Source organism: Papio anubis, chromosome 11 (assembly GCF_008728515.1).
Source record: "Papio anubis isolate 15944 chromosome 11, Panubis1.0, whole genome shotgun sequence".
NCBI lineage: Eukaryota > Metazoa > Chordata > Mammalia > Primates > Cercopithecidae > Papio > Papio anubis.
The window spans coordinates 73,587,936-73,603,753 of NC_044986.1; the positions used below are offsets into that span (position 1 = coordinate 73,587,936).

Below are 15,818 nucleotides of genomic sequence, written 5' to 3' on the forward strand. Positions count from 1 at the left end.
CATCCCCAGGGACCTCCGCCCTTACTTCCATTCTCTCTGTCTCAAGCCAGCTCGCTTTGCCCCCACCTGTTATCTTTTTCAAGCATGGAATTAATTACCCTCTTCCTATAAATCTTTAATGACTCCCCCAAATCCAAACCTTTAGCAAGACAAGTCTATACTTTAGGACTGCACCATCCAATGTGGTAGCCACTGGCTATGGGTCACTTTAAGTTTTTATATTTGTTAAAATTAAATAAAAGGAAAAATTTAATTCCTAAACACATTTCAAGTGCTCCATAGCCACATGTATTCAAATCATCCACAGATGCCTTTTTTTTTTTTTTTTTGAGACAGAGTCTTGCTCTGCCACCCAGGCTGGAGTGCAGTGGTGTAATCTCAGCTCACTGCAGCCTCCGCCTCTCAGGTTCAAACGATTCTCCTGCCTTAGCCTCCCGAGTAGCTGGGGCTACAGGGGTGTGCCACCAGGTCTGGCTAATTTTTTGTATTTTTAGTAGAGACGGGGTTTCACTGTGTTAGCTAGGATGGTCTCGATCTCCTGACCTTGTGATCCACCTGCCTTGGCCTCCCAGAGCACTGGGATTACAGACGTTAGCCACCATGCCTGGCTGATGCCACCTCTTCTTGAAAGCCTTCTCAATTCCTCAAAATACATAAACCAAGGATCCCTTTGTGTTCCTCTGTTTCTAGCCTCGTCCTTGTCTCCTTGCACTGTCATTGTTTATGGGGATACCCCCTCCCTCTCACCTGAGTCCTGCAAGCATAGTGAGTGGCTGAATCCAAGCAACCTTTGGTCACCTTTGTGTTCTGGGCCTTTAGAGTGCCTGATGCATGGAGAACAGCCATTTATTCCTTTTTGTTTTCCTTAGGAGTTACCCTTCCTGGAAGGGTAAGCAGGAAGAAACTGCAAGATCCTCATTTCAAAACAATATGAAAGCAGAATGGGAAACGCCATGGCATGCTCCCTCTTTTCAGGTATGAACTGAAGCAGCTCAGAGAGCAGACCCTGCCTCCCTCTGCTCACCCTTTCTTCCAAGATCAGACTCAGTTCTCATCTTTTCGAACCGCAGGGAAACAGTCTGGCAAGAGCCACTGTTGTACCAGCTGATTTAAATTGAAATGTTTTCCCTGGATAAATGTGTGCTAAATAATACACCAGCTCTCCAGCCAAAGGGAAGTGACAGGCACTCTGTAAATAAAGGCACTTAGTTGCTGGTAAAGAGCTGTAAAGTGGTTCTGAGCTGATGTTTGCTGACCAGCAAGAAGAGCTTCATCTGCTTTATATAATTGTCACTGCAGTTTTGCCTGCTGTATATTAAAACTGCATCTCATAGACCCGACTGTCACATTGGATATACCATCTGGCTTGGGGTATGCCACCTTTTTCTGTAATTGTTTTTGACAACAAGCCATCACATCTTGGGTCTTTTCAGAAAGTGTCTGGTCCAGAATCCCTAGGCTGGGTCAGTTCTGACACCATGTGGGCTAGAAAAGTGACATCAAAAGGGAATGTGAAAAGAGAACAGAAGAGAAAAGAGAGGCTTTGTTAGTCTAGGAGCCCTAATAACATGCAGTGGCAGTTGTCCAATGAAGGTTCTACTTTCTCAATGTGAAGGCACATTTTTCATGCTAAATTATATCATGTTAGGAAAGCTTTCCATAAGGTTGCATGCATATTCTGGCCCCAGAGCATGGCGCTTGTCCGGAGTCCACATTTCTACCCAGTGAGGTTCTAGAGACATGGAAACAGTTCACCAGACAAAGCAGAGCACGAGGTTCCATAAAGGACCACAGAATACGTAAGAATGAAAGCAAGGGTGTCAGTGGCCAGAAATCTATGCAGTTATCACTCAGAGGAAGTTAGATTTGTTTCCCAAAATGATAAGAGTAACAAGAAATCCCCAGTACTTTGGGAGACCAAGGTGGGTGGATCACCTGAGGTCGGGAGTTTGAGACCAGCCTGGCCAACATAGTGAGACTCTGTCTCTACTAAAAATACAAAAATTAGTCAGGTGTGGCAGTACACACCTGTAATCCCAGCTACTGGCGAGGCTGAGGCAGGAGAGTCACTTGAACCCAGGAGGTGGAGGTTGCAGTGAGCTGAAATCATACCACTGCCCTCCAGCCTGGGCAACAGAGAGAGACTGTACCTCAAAAAAGAAACAAACGAAAAAAAAAAAAAAAAAAAAAAACAGAAAAAAAAAAAAAAAAAAAAGAAAAGAAAAAAAAAAAAAGGAGAGTAACATGAAATCCTTTTCGTTCCCCATAATTCCTATTCCCTTGGAGCTTGATCATGCCAAACACCCAGATGAAGGATGGCAAAAGTATCTTAGGCCAGTGGGCACTGCAGTTAGTCAAAAGGGTCTCAGATATAGAGAGGCAGGGAAACTCAGCTCACAGACTCAGCTCACAGACTGACAGGAGCCCAAGGAGTGGGGTGCTGGGTCTGCAGCCAGAAGTGAGCACTGGAGAAGGAGCGATTTCTCTGTGTTGATGGCTCCCACTGGACCACTGCCTTTACAAGGTTAGAGTGTCACCAGAGAACAATATTCAAAAACAAGAGAGGAGCAGACAGACAAGAAAACAATGGGACATAAAGGCTTGGTGGGCCTAGAGCTTTGACACTCTCTCTTAGGGAGAGAACAGACTGCTGGCTAGTGAGAGACAAATGCTCCTCTCCACTGCTGACCAGGGGTCTACGAGAATCACTGCTGAGCATAGAGACACATCCTCTGCCTTCTTCTGTCATGTGTGCAGTCTTAGTCCATTTGGGCCACTGTAACAAACACCATAACCTGGGTGACTGATAGACAACAGACATTTATTTCCCACAATTCTGGAGAATGGAAAGTTCAAGGTCAAGGCGCTGGCACATTCAGTCTCTGGTGAGGACTTTCTTGCAGTGTCCTCACATGACAGAAGGGGCACGGGGTCTTTCGCAGGCTTCTTTTACTTTATTTATTTATTTGTTTGTTTATTTTATTTTGTTTTGTTTTAGACAGAGTCTTGCTCTGTTGCCCAGGCTGGAATGCAGTAGCGCCATCTCGGCTCACTGTAACCTCCACCTCCTGGGTTCAAGCGATTCTCCTGCCTCAGCCTCCTGAGTAGCTGGGATTACAGGTGCCCACCACCACAGCCGGGTAATTTTTTGTGTTTTTAGTAGAGATGGGGTTTTGCCATGTTGGCCAGGTGGTCTCAAACTCCTGACCTCAGGTGATCTGCCCGCCTCAGCCTCCCAAGGCGTAAGCCACCGTGCCCAGCCTCAGGCTTCTTTTATGAGGACACCAGCCCCATTCATGAGGGCTCCACCTCATGACCTAAACACCTCCCAAAGGCCTCACCACCTAATACTATCACCTTGAGGGTTAGGATTTCACTGTATGTATTTGGCAGGGAGTAGGTAGAGGGGACAAAAACATTCAGACCATAACTGTGTGCATGTGTGTATACAAAAGAAAGAGTGCCCTTCTTTTTTCCTTTGGAGGAAAAATAAGCTCCCTTTCTCTTTCCTCCATATCTCCTGTCAAAACCTATTTTTCTTGCTTATCCTGTCCTAAAAAAGAATAAAGAAGGCTTTTGGGCACCGGGGAGTGGAAAAATTGTTACCAGTTTGGCCTTTATATAGGATCTAAGAGGCTGGGATAAAGTTTAGGAGAACTGGAAGGAACATCTATATCAGATGTGTATTTAACTAAATTATACTCTGAGATTCTAATCTACGGCCCTGGAAAATCATGATAATTGAGTTTGGAAGAAACAGTCATGTTGGGGAAAGGGAGTGTTTTCCTGCCCCCTCCTGCTGGCTTCTGTCTCTACTTAAAGGGAGAATCATTGCTTCCACTTTTTTCTACTCCCCTTGATGGTTCACTCCTCTCCAGGAGAGGAGGATCATCTACCAAGGGTTGGTCATGTCCTGTTCATGTGAAGGTTTACTGTGCTTTAAAGGGGTACATTTGAGTTGTCCGGGGATCTTGTTGGAATACAGACTCTGACCCGGCAGGTCTGGGATGGGCCATGAGATTCTGTAACCCTAACAGGCTCCCCCAACAGACACCCATACTGTGGCAGGGCAGAGAGGACACATATTGAAGGTCAAGGGCTTAAAGGCAGGAACCAAATGCCAGCTTGCCTCTTTCGCCTTCTAGAACGTTAGCTTGCTGTCTTCTCACATCCTCTCTTGCCTGTGCTACCTAGGCAGGCCGCACAGGAGGCAGGCTCTGACTCTTCAGGATGCAGCTGGGAGTAAGCTCAGAGCCTCTCCTAGGCCTTCACACGTTGTGCTGTCCTGCGGGCACAGCTGAGCAGGTGGATACCAATATTTAGATTTGGGTGTGGCAGGAAGGATGGTTGTGTGGAGAGGTCAAAAATTAGGCTTCAGGCTGAATCAAGGTGATGTCAGAAGGACAGAATCCATTTCACATGCAACACCAAAGGGGAAGGTTCTCTTAAGCTTGACCAGAAGCTGCTGTGAATCTCAAGATCCTCAGGGAAGCCCCAGCCCCTCTATCAGTCCCTAGCAGTGAAGACACTGGCTCCTAGAAAGCTCATCTGAGAGATGATTTGAACCCGGGTCGGCCAGGGTCTGGCTGCCGTTGCCTCCAAAGAATCAAAGTCTATCTTTCTCCTCCACTTTCCAAATCTCACCCCAGTGCCCATCTCCCACCAGTTGACTCTAGCCCAGAGCCATGCAGGGAAGAGGATTCTAGGAACTATTGTTCCTGGCTTTTCTGCAATGCTAAGCAAATGTTAGAAGGCAGTGGTGGTGATGTCAAGTTGACAAAAGATAATGTAGCTCACAGATCCAGGATGCATGATTCAGCTGAGTTTCTAGAAAGCCTAGCATGACGGGAAGGAGGTCAGACGCTTGCCTAGCTATCAATAAGATGATGCTTCATATCCCAGTAGCCATAGCTCTCATGGGCTGTGCTCCTACAGCCTTCCATCCTGGGCTGATGGGATTCAGGTCCCCATCAGGCAGCCAATGCCACTGTCTCGTAGCTCGTCTGTAACAATGATCCTCCAATTCATGGCAAGCCTACACGGAGGTGTCACTCAAAGGAAAATGCTTTGCATCCTATCCTGCCAGATCCTGATTACGGAGGTCATTTGTTATGAAGGTTTTGCTGTGTTGCCTTTCTGAGACCCCTAGACATCTTTACTTGTAACCACCTGCCCAGGGTCCCAAAGCAAATGACAGAAAAGACTAGGGGCAGAGTAGGAAGGCAGACGTGTGTCACTTAAGGCTGCTTTGCCTCCGATAGGAAAATGTGTGGTCTGACAAGTGTCACCACTTGCTAAATGACTTTTAGTGTCCATAGAGTTGCCGCTCTCCAGAGATTACCATCCCTCGGTCAGCAGAGTCCTAGAGGCAGTTCTAACAATAGCAAAGTTTCCCTCCCATCCCAGCCCAATGGCAAAAACATATATTGGAAGGAAACAGTCAGAATTGTGCAGCCAGCATCTTTTCAGTGATCTGACATTTAGACGATGACACTGGTCATGAAGCCACTCTTTGGGAAAGCTGAGGGGGTGGCCATTTAAAGGCTTGTTTATCCTCTGGAAAGGCAACCTAGTCTGTGTGTGGGTGACCAGGTCTCAAGCCTGCACGGGAACGGAAAGAAGAGGCAGCAGATGCCCCTTTGAAAGCCATCACGGCGACCGCAGGTTTCACTGCCAGGCAGGCTGATGTGAGCCTCTTTGAATTACTGAGTGAAGGATATCCCTCTTGCCAGCCCCTGTCCCCCGTAGGCACAGCAAAGAAGTATTACAGGCTGTCCTTACCTTGGGAATTAGCCTGCAAGACCCCGATGCTGTCATCAAACTGCATAGATTTGATGTTGAGTGACGCCAAGATGCATTCCTTGTCCTGCAGCGAAGTATCATCAATATTATTCTGATTGGCTGACAGGATAACGCACATGTCACAGAGGTTGATGTTGACAGCCCTTAAATCAGCCCGACTTAATGGTGTACCCTTTGGCATAGAGGAAAGGAAAAAAAAAAAAAAAACAGAGGTGGGGGAGAGAGAGAGAGAGAGAACGGAGCAAAAGTGAGAGGAGAGGGAAAGAGGAAAAAAATAAAAACAAATTAAAGATGGAGTCGGAGCTTTGGGAAATTATTTAACAAGTATCTTTTTTATGCCTTGACATTAAGCTGGCCTAACTACATTCAAGGGAATAGGAGCTGTGTGCTAATCTAAAGGGTAGCCGGTGCTGATGGCAGCATTTTAAGCTTGCTCTCAATACTCAATCAAGCTATTACAACAAACGCGGGAGAGGAATAATGCCAGGGTTCTACATCTTCTTCCTGCCTGGAAATTGTCTTGATTTAAGTAACTGTCCTGTGGCAACCTCTGGCTTTCAGAACGTAACGAGGGGGTGGGTTTCAAGTGCCTGTTTATTTAATAGCAGGTCACTTCTGTCTCAGGCAAAAGACAGCAGTTTCAACGCAGCCAAGGGGAAATGGCCAGTGAGCATGGAGTGATGAGGTGGGCCTGGACATGTGGCTCAATTTGGAGGCTATGGATGGAGTGGAATTAATGTGTGTAATGCAAAAGAGATATGGAAAGGAGTTAAGCTTCAGGTCATATAATTTTATTGCATATTTTCAGCAAGAAAAAGTACACAAGGAAATGGCCTAATTGTCCAACAACATAGGAATGGTGAAATATACTTTTGGACATGCACACAATGAAAATGTATGCAGGAGGTAAAGAGGCAGAGCTGGCTGCCCATGCAGGCATCAGTTTAGAAGCCTCTCTAAGATAGAGGGGGAAGTGAAAAAAAAGTTCTAGAGCAGTTAAAAAAGTATAGTTTCATTTATGTAAAAAAATCCCACAAAATAAAATCACATATATATAAATGTATGTAAATTTGGAAGTAAAGCACAGGAAAAATACCCATTACACTAATAATGGTAATTCCTTCTGGGAAGGGAAATAGGATTGGTGGGGGTGAGGGAAAAGTTTGCTTTTGACTTTATATATTTCTATATTGTTTGAATATTTTATAACAAGAACATATTTGTATATTACAAATATACAAATATATACTTATTAAAAAATAAATAAGCCAGTAAACAGATTTTTTAACATAAAAAATAACAACAAAAGACAGTGGAAAAATCCCGGATCCAGGAGGTAACAACAGAGTCCAGGAATGCAAGCACAGGATAAAATAGAAGGGTTAGAGTTGAAGGACAGGGCCATGGCCTCCACATGCTCTGTGTCTTCAGGTGGAGCCACAGCAAAATCATCAGCTCCCCAGTGGCCATGCAGCATCATTTTGGGGCTCCCGTCTGGCCACCAGCTTCACTGGCCCTCTAGCCTGAATCTAGCTTCCTCTTTGCCTATGTGGTGACCTGAGTTACCTTCAACTCACCGATTGTGTAGACCAAGGGTTTGCCAACTACCACCTATCTGTGAAAGTCCTCCTGTAATCTGCCTTTCTGGAGAACTGGCTTTGAGAAGAAGAGACTTGGCTGCAGAGATGGAGCCTATCTACCCTCTTTTATGAGTCAGTGGTAGTCATGATTCTATTCTCAGCCCCTAAAATATTGTGCAACTATGGAGGAAGGGGCATTTAGCACTGTGAGTACTGCTGAGACACAACTAGTTCCAGGGTCTAGAGCAGCATCTTTTTGAGAGAAGGAGAATGCCCTCTTTTCCTGTGATCTCTTGGTACAAAACAAGTCTGATCGACTTCCTGAATCATTTTGCCAGTACATAAGCCTCAATTGCCTGCATCCATATTCTTTTAATTTTCACTTTGTAGGGAAGCCAGCCATAATTATGATATAAGATGATCCCTGTGCAGTTGTACACACATGATTTCAAACCACAAGAAATACAAATGACATACACAGAAATCGCTTATGTTTCTCTGGGCTGGCCCTATAGGCAGGGTACTGTTTAACCAATAAACTCTGTGAAGACATAGGTGAAGGCCCATTTCGTGAAAATCTATTGTGCTTGAGTATGTTAAATTTTGGAGGGTTTGAAAAAGACCTGCAAAGATGACAGCTCATTCACATATATGAAGACAGATGAGTGAACATGTACAAGGGCACACAGAGCCAGGTGCGGTGGCTCAGGCCTGTAATCCCAGCACTTTGGGAGGCCAAGGCGGGTGAATCACCTGAGGTCAGCAGTTTATAACCATCCTGGCCAACATGGTGAAACCCTGTCTCTACTAAAAATACAGAAAATTAGCTGGGCATGGTGGTGTACGCCTGTAATCCCAGCTACTCAGGAGGCTGAGGCAGGAGAATCGCTTGAACTCAAGAGGTGGAGGTTGCAGTAAGCCGAGATCGTGCCATTGCACTCCAGCCTGGGCAACAAGAGTGAAACTCCATCTCAAAATAAAAAAAAAGAAAACAAGGTCACACAGGAAGAAACACACACAAACACACAACACACACACACAAATACCAAATATCACACATATAACCATCTCTCTACACACACAAACACACGCAGACTCATGTATCCTGGTAAAATAATAAACTCTTTACAAAGACACTTTTAGAGGTCAGGGGACTATGTGGAGGAGCACATGATAGAAAGATAACCATGGAATCATATAATCAAATTGACCATATTTCTGGAATTAGCGAAGTATATATATGCTTATGCTCTCCTCTGTGTATGACTGTTTGTCTATAGGTGATTATTTTCAATTGTCTGTGCTCACTAAGGCAGTGGGTTTTTGCCCCAGCATCCAAAAGATAACTGTCTGATCTTTTTCATACTCCCTTAAATATTTATTGAGTCCCTATTGTGCCAGCATTATGTAAAGACACATGGTGGCATCTAATGAGTAACGAGTACTACTTGTGGATAGATTCTTACATGTTCTTTAATGAATTATATTACTTGGCTCTTTTTCCCCCCATTTCTGAGGTTTTGGAAGCTGATAACAGAAATAATAGATTTTAGCTTTGTAAGTGGGGAAAAACCCAGACCTCTTGACATGTAGAGAGATCCATGTTCCTCAGTTTTTGTTTTTGTTTTTGTTTGAGGCAGGGTCTTGTTCTGTTGCCCAGGCTGGAGTAAAGTGGTGCTTTCATAGCCCCCTGCAGCCTCGACCTCCCAGGCTCAAGTGATCCTCCCAACTCAGTCTCAAGTAGCTGGAACTAAAAGCATGCACCACTACATTGAGCTAATTTTTTAAACTTTTTGTAGAGAAGCGGTCTCACCATGTTGCCCAGGCTGCTCATGAACTCCTGAGCTTAAGTGGTCCTCTCGCCTCAGCATTCCAAAGTGCAGGGATTACAGGGATTAGCCACTGCACCCGGCCCCTGTTTCTTAGTTTTAGGGATGTGAACTTACAAGAAAAATATTTGGAAGAGAGGTGAGATTTGCATGAATTTGTGATGTAGAGAATTACATCAAACATTGAAATGCATAATTCTCTACAATGTTTTGAGAGTTTGTGGACTATGCATTCACTATGATTAAGAAGTAGTTAATTACATGACTCCTAAATCCCATATCCTCACACTAAATTGTAGAGTCCCAGACTGTTTTTTCAGACCGAAGTCCTAATGTTTTGCAGTCAAGAATATCATGCACACATTCACACATGGACACACACACACACAAACACAACCATGAACACATTGCGGGACTTCTAAACGAACAGGGGTTAGGGGCTGAGCTGCAGAAGGAGTTGGCCTTCTGTACAGCAGAAATAAAGAACTCTGTTATTTGCATTTATTTAGTTAAAAACAGAAGGTGGCACAGATCAAGGTTTCTTCAAGCATTAAAAATGCTGTAAGTATAACGCTATAAATAGTTCTGTAAGCAAACCCTTACTATAAACATCATAATATAACAATGCTCTAGGTTTTGTATAGGCAGGAATGAGAGAGTGTTTAGACACTGATATGGTTAATATACTTGATACAAGCTAAACTTCATCCCTGATGACGGACTGAACTTGGCTGCAAATTCCTTTTAATAAGGTCTCCCAGGGTTTGGATTTTCCTTGACAGAGAATAGGGGAAGTGCTGAGTCCTCAGGCCCATACCCAGATGAAGAAGCACAGGCATGATCAAAGCTACAACTATTATATCCATCTGGGATTTTCTTTTGTGAATGAAAAGAAGAAAAGGCATCAATAATGTGACCTTGGACTTACAGGCAATATGGACACTTTGGGGAAGTTATGAAGCGTCTCCCATTCCCGCTTGAGGTACTCAATAGAGCCCACAAACACAATATGCTTGAGCTCATGGTAATGAAAGTTGCTGGCACGGAGCGGCATCACCAGGTTCCGAAGGCCGATCAGGGCTGAGCTGACATCACCAAAGATGCAGACCACGACATGGCCACTCAGGACGGTCATGGCGGCTTCACTTCGAGTCTGCAACAGGGAGAAGTGTGTAAGCATCAGAGAGAAGACTGCGTAGGGCTATCGTAAGGAGTGGAAAAATCATTTGGGCAAAGAATCAAGCAAATATTTGCTGAGAGCTTACTATGTGCTATTATGTTTATTTCATCAATGTTATATATGTGCCATACAAAGCTATAATTTGAGCATGTGTATACGTATTATATTTATGTAATAAATGTATCCAAATGTATATCCATGCACATTGCTACCTTCTTTGACAAAAGATTTAAGAAAGAGATGCCATAAATACGTGTGAGAAGATCTTCATAATAATTTTCAGGAGGTAAAATAAAAAGGAAAAGGAATATTTATGCTATTTGGAAAGAGAAGTCTTCGTTTCCATGAAACTATTGATTAAATGAGCTGCCTTTTCTGGCCTGCTTGCTGAGATGATGATAAAATGGTCAGATGCCTGCACTGGGCTCAGTTGGAGAAATTTGAGTTTGGAATTCTAGACTTATCAGTGAGATGTCCATGCATCAGCAGGTGGAATATGCTACCTAAAGCCAGGAGTAGAAAACTACGACCCACAGGCCAAATCTGGCCCACCATGTTCTTTTGTATGTTCAGTGAACTAAAAATGGTTTCTGTGCTTCAAAATGGTTGAAAAAAAATCAAAAGAAGACTATGTCATAATCTGTGAAAATTACATAAAGTTCAAATTCCCACCAAGTTGTACTGGAATGCAGCCATGCTCATACATTTAGGTATTGCCTATGACTACTTTTATGCTACAACAGCAGAGCTAATCAGTAGCAACAGAGATCTTATACCCTGAAAAACCTAAATTATTCATTACATGACTTATTACAGAAAAAGTTTGCTGACCCCTGTCCAATGCTGCCTTGGAGTTTCCAAGGACATTCTGGAGGGGCCTGCTTTGCTTACATCATTCGGAGAAAAGATCTCCCCAAATAATCATTACAAGGGGCTAGAGAGAGATTAGTAAGAGCAACAGAGCAGTGTCTTCCTCCAACTCCAAACCTCTATCTACAAAGCAGACAAATGAAAGAACACAGTCACTCTATTAGAGGAGAACCCCAACTTCCCAGGAAATACAACTGTTCAGTCACTGCTGGTCCTTTGATTCACTGAGCTAGTGAGGCCAGGAGGCTAGCTGTGGACCTTTGTCCAATGCCTCCCATCCCTGTCCACCCACTGCATGCCTGGCTGGCCCCATGTGGCTTACAATGCTTTGGGGGAGGCATATTAATGTCCACTGTACATATCAAACTCTGCTTGATTTAATCTCTAGAATTGATGGCTGCATTGATTGTATAAATGCCAATATTGCAATTCACGACAATGTCAGGGTTATTACAGTAACCCCCAAGGAGAGGAGGAAGCTAGCTTTCACTACCTGATCGTTAGAATAAAGCAGGGGCTGTCACCATTATTGGTTTCCCTCTGCAACAGTCCACGGAAACCGAAGACACAAGCTGTAAGAAATGCCTTAGAAACTGTGACCAAGGAAGACCCACTGGGGAGCTCACATCACATATCCCCACTTCCTGCAGAAGACCTGGAGTTAGTTATCTGGGCTGCATGGAAGTGCAAGTGCCTGGGTGCCAACAGCAGAGAGCCAACCAGTCTATAATGCACTGTTATGTGACGGGGCTCCTAATTATTTTTAATTGGCCAGGTCACCTGGGAGGCTAGCTCCCTTCAACAAGCCAGAGGAGTATCAACTGGGCCCAGGGTGGAAGTGAATTCTAGACTAGGGAGGTGGAGAAGGCACAGTTAGCCGAGTGGCCGAGGCACAGATGCTGACCCCAGGAACTTCGATCTGGGATCAAAACACCCATCGTCAGACTGGCCACAGCTACATCACCCAGAGAACCTTATGAATGTCCTAATTCTAGAGCTTCAGCCCTGGTGTGTCTGATTCTGCTGGGTTTGAGGCACACTAGAGAAACTGATCAACTGATCAGGAATTGCCATGCATCCTTCCAGGCCCAACCCAAGCACAACCTGTGTGTATCTGATGGGACTTGCCTGGCCACTTCAACACACCCTAGTCCTTCTCCCCTACATTTCAATAGCATTTTGTGCCTCTTACCACTTAGCTTTAAATACACTGTTTCATGGGTTACATTTTATAACTTCTCTCTAGTTAATCCAGGAAATTACAATTGGGACTATCTCTTATATCTTCGAATCCCCAAAGCAGTTAGTTTCCTGTACCCAGTGAGTACACAACCTCAAAGCATCCTCATGTAGCTGGCCCTACCTGTCATTCTCATTTCCAGCCCAGTGTTACTTTAGAGAGGGTTTCTTGGATCATACTTTCCAAACAGCACCTCCCAGTCTCTTTCTAGCCTACAATGCTGCTTTACTTTTTTCAAAGCATCCTATAAATATCTGAAATGTTGTTATGTACTCATTTGTCTACCTAGAGATAACGCCTCTTCTCCCGGCCCCGCTCTGCTAGAATATAAGCTCTGTGAGAGCAGTCGTTGTCAGGGATTGCATCTCCAGTAACTAGAACAGTGTGTGGCACATAGTAGGCCTCCTGGAGATGTTTTGTTAAATGATGTTATTTTTCATAGAAGTAGTAACTCACCTCCTAAATGTTTTCATGCTGGCAGATGTTGATTGAATATCAGTTGGCATGCATACTACACCAATATCCAGGCAAGTCATTAAAACCTTAGGTCCCAGATAGGGCATCCAGCCTATGACCTGCCACAAGTGGTAACATCAGGCTAAGTTTAGGCCACCAGAGCAAAAGTGCCATGAATACATCAGAATGTACATACATGGCCAGGTGTGGTGGCTCATGCCTGTAATCCCAGCACTTTGGGAGGCCAAGGCTGGCGATCATGAGGTCAAGAGATCGAGACCATCCTGGCCAACATGGTGAAACCCTGTCTCTACTAAAAATATTAAAAAATTAGCTGGGTGTGGTGGCGTGCACCTATAGTCCCAGCTACTCAGGAGGCTGTGGCAGGAGGATCACTTGAACCCGAGAGGCAGAAGTTGCAGTGAGCCAAGATGGCTCTGCACTCCAGCCTGGCAACAGAGTGAGACTCTGTCTCAAGAAAAACAAAACAAAACAAAAAGGATGTACATACGTGAAGCAGCTTTGCAAATAGAACCATTTGCACTCCTGGTCAGTTGGACAATGGCTGTTTGCTAAGAATTCTGACTTTCTGTGCTCTTGCCTGCAACTTTTCCACCTCTGAGACAGCCTCCAGCTTGATACTGTATTGGCTGTTAATGCTGATTTATAATTAAGTTGAGAACACATATACACACAGATAAAGCACAGGGGAAAGTCCAGTGTGTTAGCATACACAGCCATTCTGAGGACCCAGAAGAGTCCTTGTTTAGGAAGGGTGGTCCCGACATCAGAAATGATAGGATTTTCCTGGCTGACAGAAAGGAACAGACCAATCCCAATCTGGGGATTAGAGGCCCAAGGGAGAAAGAACCCTTCCATCTGACTTTCCTGATTATTAATCCATTTTTCATGGATTAGCAAGACAATAAACTGTAGGAAAACCAATGTAGGCATTAAGACCCAAAGCTGCTAATAGAACAAGGGCAGAGAGTAGAATGGATTGTTATCTACGCTGACATTCCTGGGAGAGACTGGGTGAGCCCACTGCTGCTATGAAGATGTTCACAAGCCTTACACGAAATAGGACTCTGAGCCCCAGCCTCCCCAAGGGGACTATAGTTCATTATTGTCATCATTATGTCATGCATCATCATGCATTTGCCTGTCTACGACATGCACTAAGAAAGCTCGCAGATGCACAAGGCTATTATCTATAAGAATACAAAACATTGCTATAAACCAATAACAATACAGGCAGCATTCAGCTTTCCTCACAACATTTAATAATAGTAAGAATAAGAGGTAACTTTATTGAGTCATATGTTGGATTTTAATCTTCACTACAGCCCTATGAGTTAGGGTCATTCTCATCTCATCTTTTTACAGATAAGAAAACCGAAGTGCAAAAAGTCAAGTGAATTACCCAAGCCATGCAGCTAATCATTGGTACAGGCAGACTCTGACACCAGCGCCATGGCCACAGGAATTACGTTCATACCACCTCCCACCATGCCTTTCCCACAGCACGTGATCACCGACTCTTATGAGGAGCCAATATATGCAGAGATTGAAAATTCTGAATATTGCTCATGCTCTGATCAGAGGTCTAGCTGCTTCAATCTATGCTCAGAATTTCAAGCATCAAAAATAATTAGGACTAGGGACAGTATTATCCCACTGTCCCACTAGGGAAACCCCATTCCCAGCAAATGTGGTTCAGGGCAGAAGCGGGCAACATCAGATGAACAATCCCTCACTCACCAGGATGACCTTCTCTATCTCCTTGGGCGCGCACCAGTGAAACATCCCAGTAGAGTCGTACTTCTTCACATTGGAGTCCATGTTGTCAATCTGGTCATTGCCAGGAATTAACAAGGGGTCATGCCTGGGGAGAAAAGGACAGGAAAACCTAAGTGGAAAATGTGATAAATTATAAATGGAAAGTGCCCCCTGAATTACATCTCAGAGGATATGAAAGATGCAGAGGAAGTGGTTGTCACTGAAAGCCATTCTTCTGCTTACAGAATCCATCCTTTGAGAGACAACTGCCCCCAAACCACCACCCCGCGTCTGGAAGTGCAGCTGACCTTTGTCAGGGAGCATTTCTGCCTTTCCCCAGCTCCTCTTTTCCTAAATGGTCTTCCTAACATTTTGTGGATTTAGCCTCCCTTTTAAAGTCTACCTCACTCCTCTTCCTCTCATATTACCAGCTTTTCGATCTCCCCAGCGCTCGCACATGCGCGCGCACACACACACACACACACACACACACACCCCTCAAAGGGTTGCTATTAGCCTCGGCAATGAAGAGGAAGGAATAGGAATAGAGCCTCATGCTGACTGACTGGCATGAGGATGGAAAGCCAATTACTCGTTCCTCTGACTACAACTTCTGACGTGATGCTCTTCGCAGTAAAAGCTTTAACAGGCTGCACTTTAAATATTTTAGCAATTTGCCCAATCAGATTTTGCTCTCCCTGGCTGAAGCCCTTTAAAGATTCAGTAGCATGTCACTTCAGAGCAGATTGACTACCAAATGCCCACATCTGGAATACATGATTTCAATACTAAACAACACCCTCTCTCCTTGCCTTGACAACTGTATATGCACTAACCATCCAATGACGCTCCCCACCACCTTCACCTCCCAGCTGCTGCATTCCTTAGACGACAGTCTCAAGCTCAGATGCATCTTAATTAACTTGTTTCCAATTCTCAGGGCAACATTCACCCTCTATCGCCTTGTTTATTGGTGAAAAAGGAAGATGCTTCCATAAAGGCCTCCCGTCTAGTGGGTTGGCAGAGCCTCACTGACAACCTTAAGAATTGCAATGGAATCAGGCAGGTCTAACAAGCTTACA

General features: G+C 44.4%; 1 protein-coding gene across 47 annotated transcripts in view; it reads right to left on the bottom strand.

The window, feature by feature from the left end:
- The window catches only part of KCNMA1 (potassium calcium-activated channel subfamily M alpha 1), a 766,524-nt gene that overhangs the window by 70,599 nt on the left and 680,107 nt on the right, over window positions 1-15,818 (bottom strand). For all 47 annotated transcript variants that reach the window (XM_021943995.2, XM_017962870.3, XM_017962890.2 and 44 more), the window contains 3 exons: window positions 14,719-14,842; window positions 10,140-10,364; window positions 5,782-5,974 (listed from right to left, as the gene is read on the bottom strand). In XM_021943995.2, the coding sequence (XP_021799687.1) occupies window positions 5,782-5,974; window positions 10,140-10,364; window positions 14,719-14,842 (542 nt within the window). The remainder of the gene's footprint in view (window positions 1-5,781; window positions 5,975-10,139; window positions 10,365-14,718; window positions 14,843-15,818) is intronic.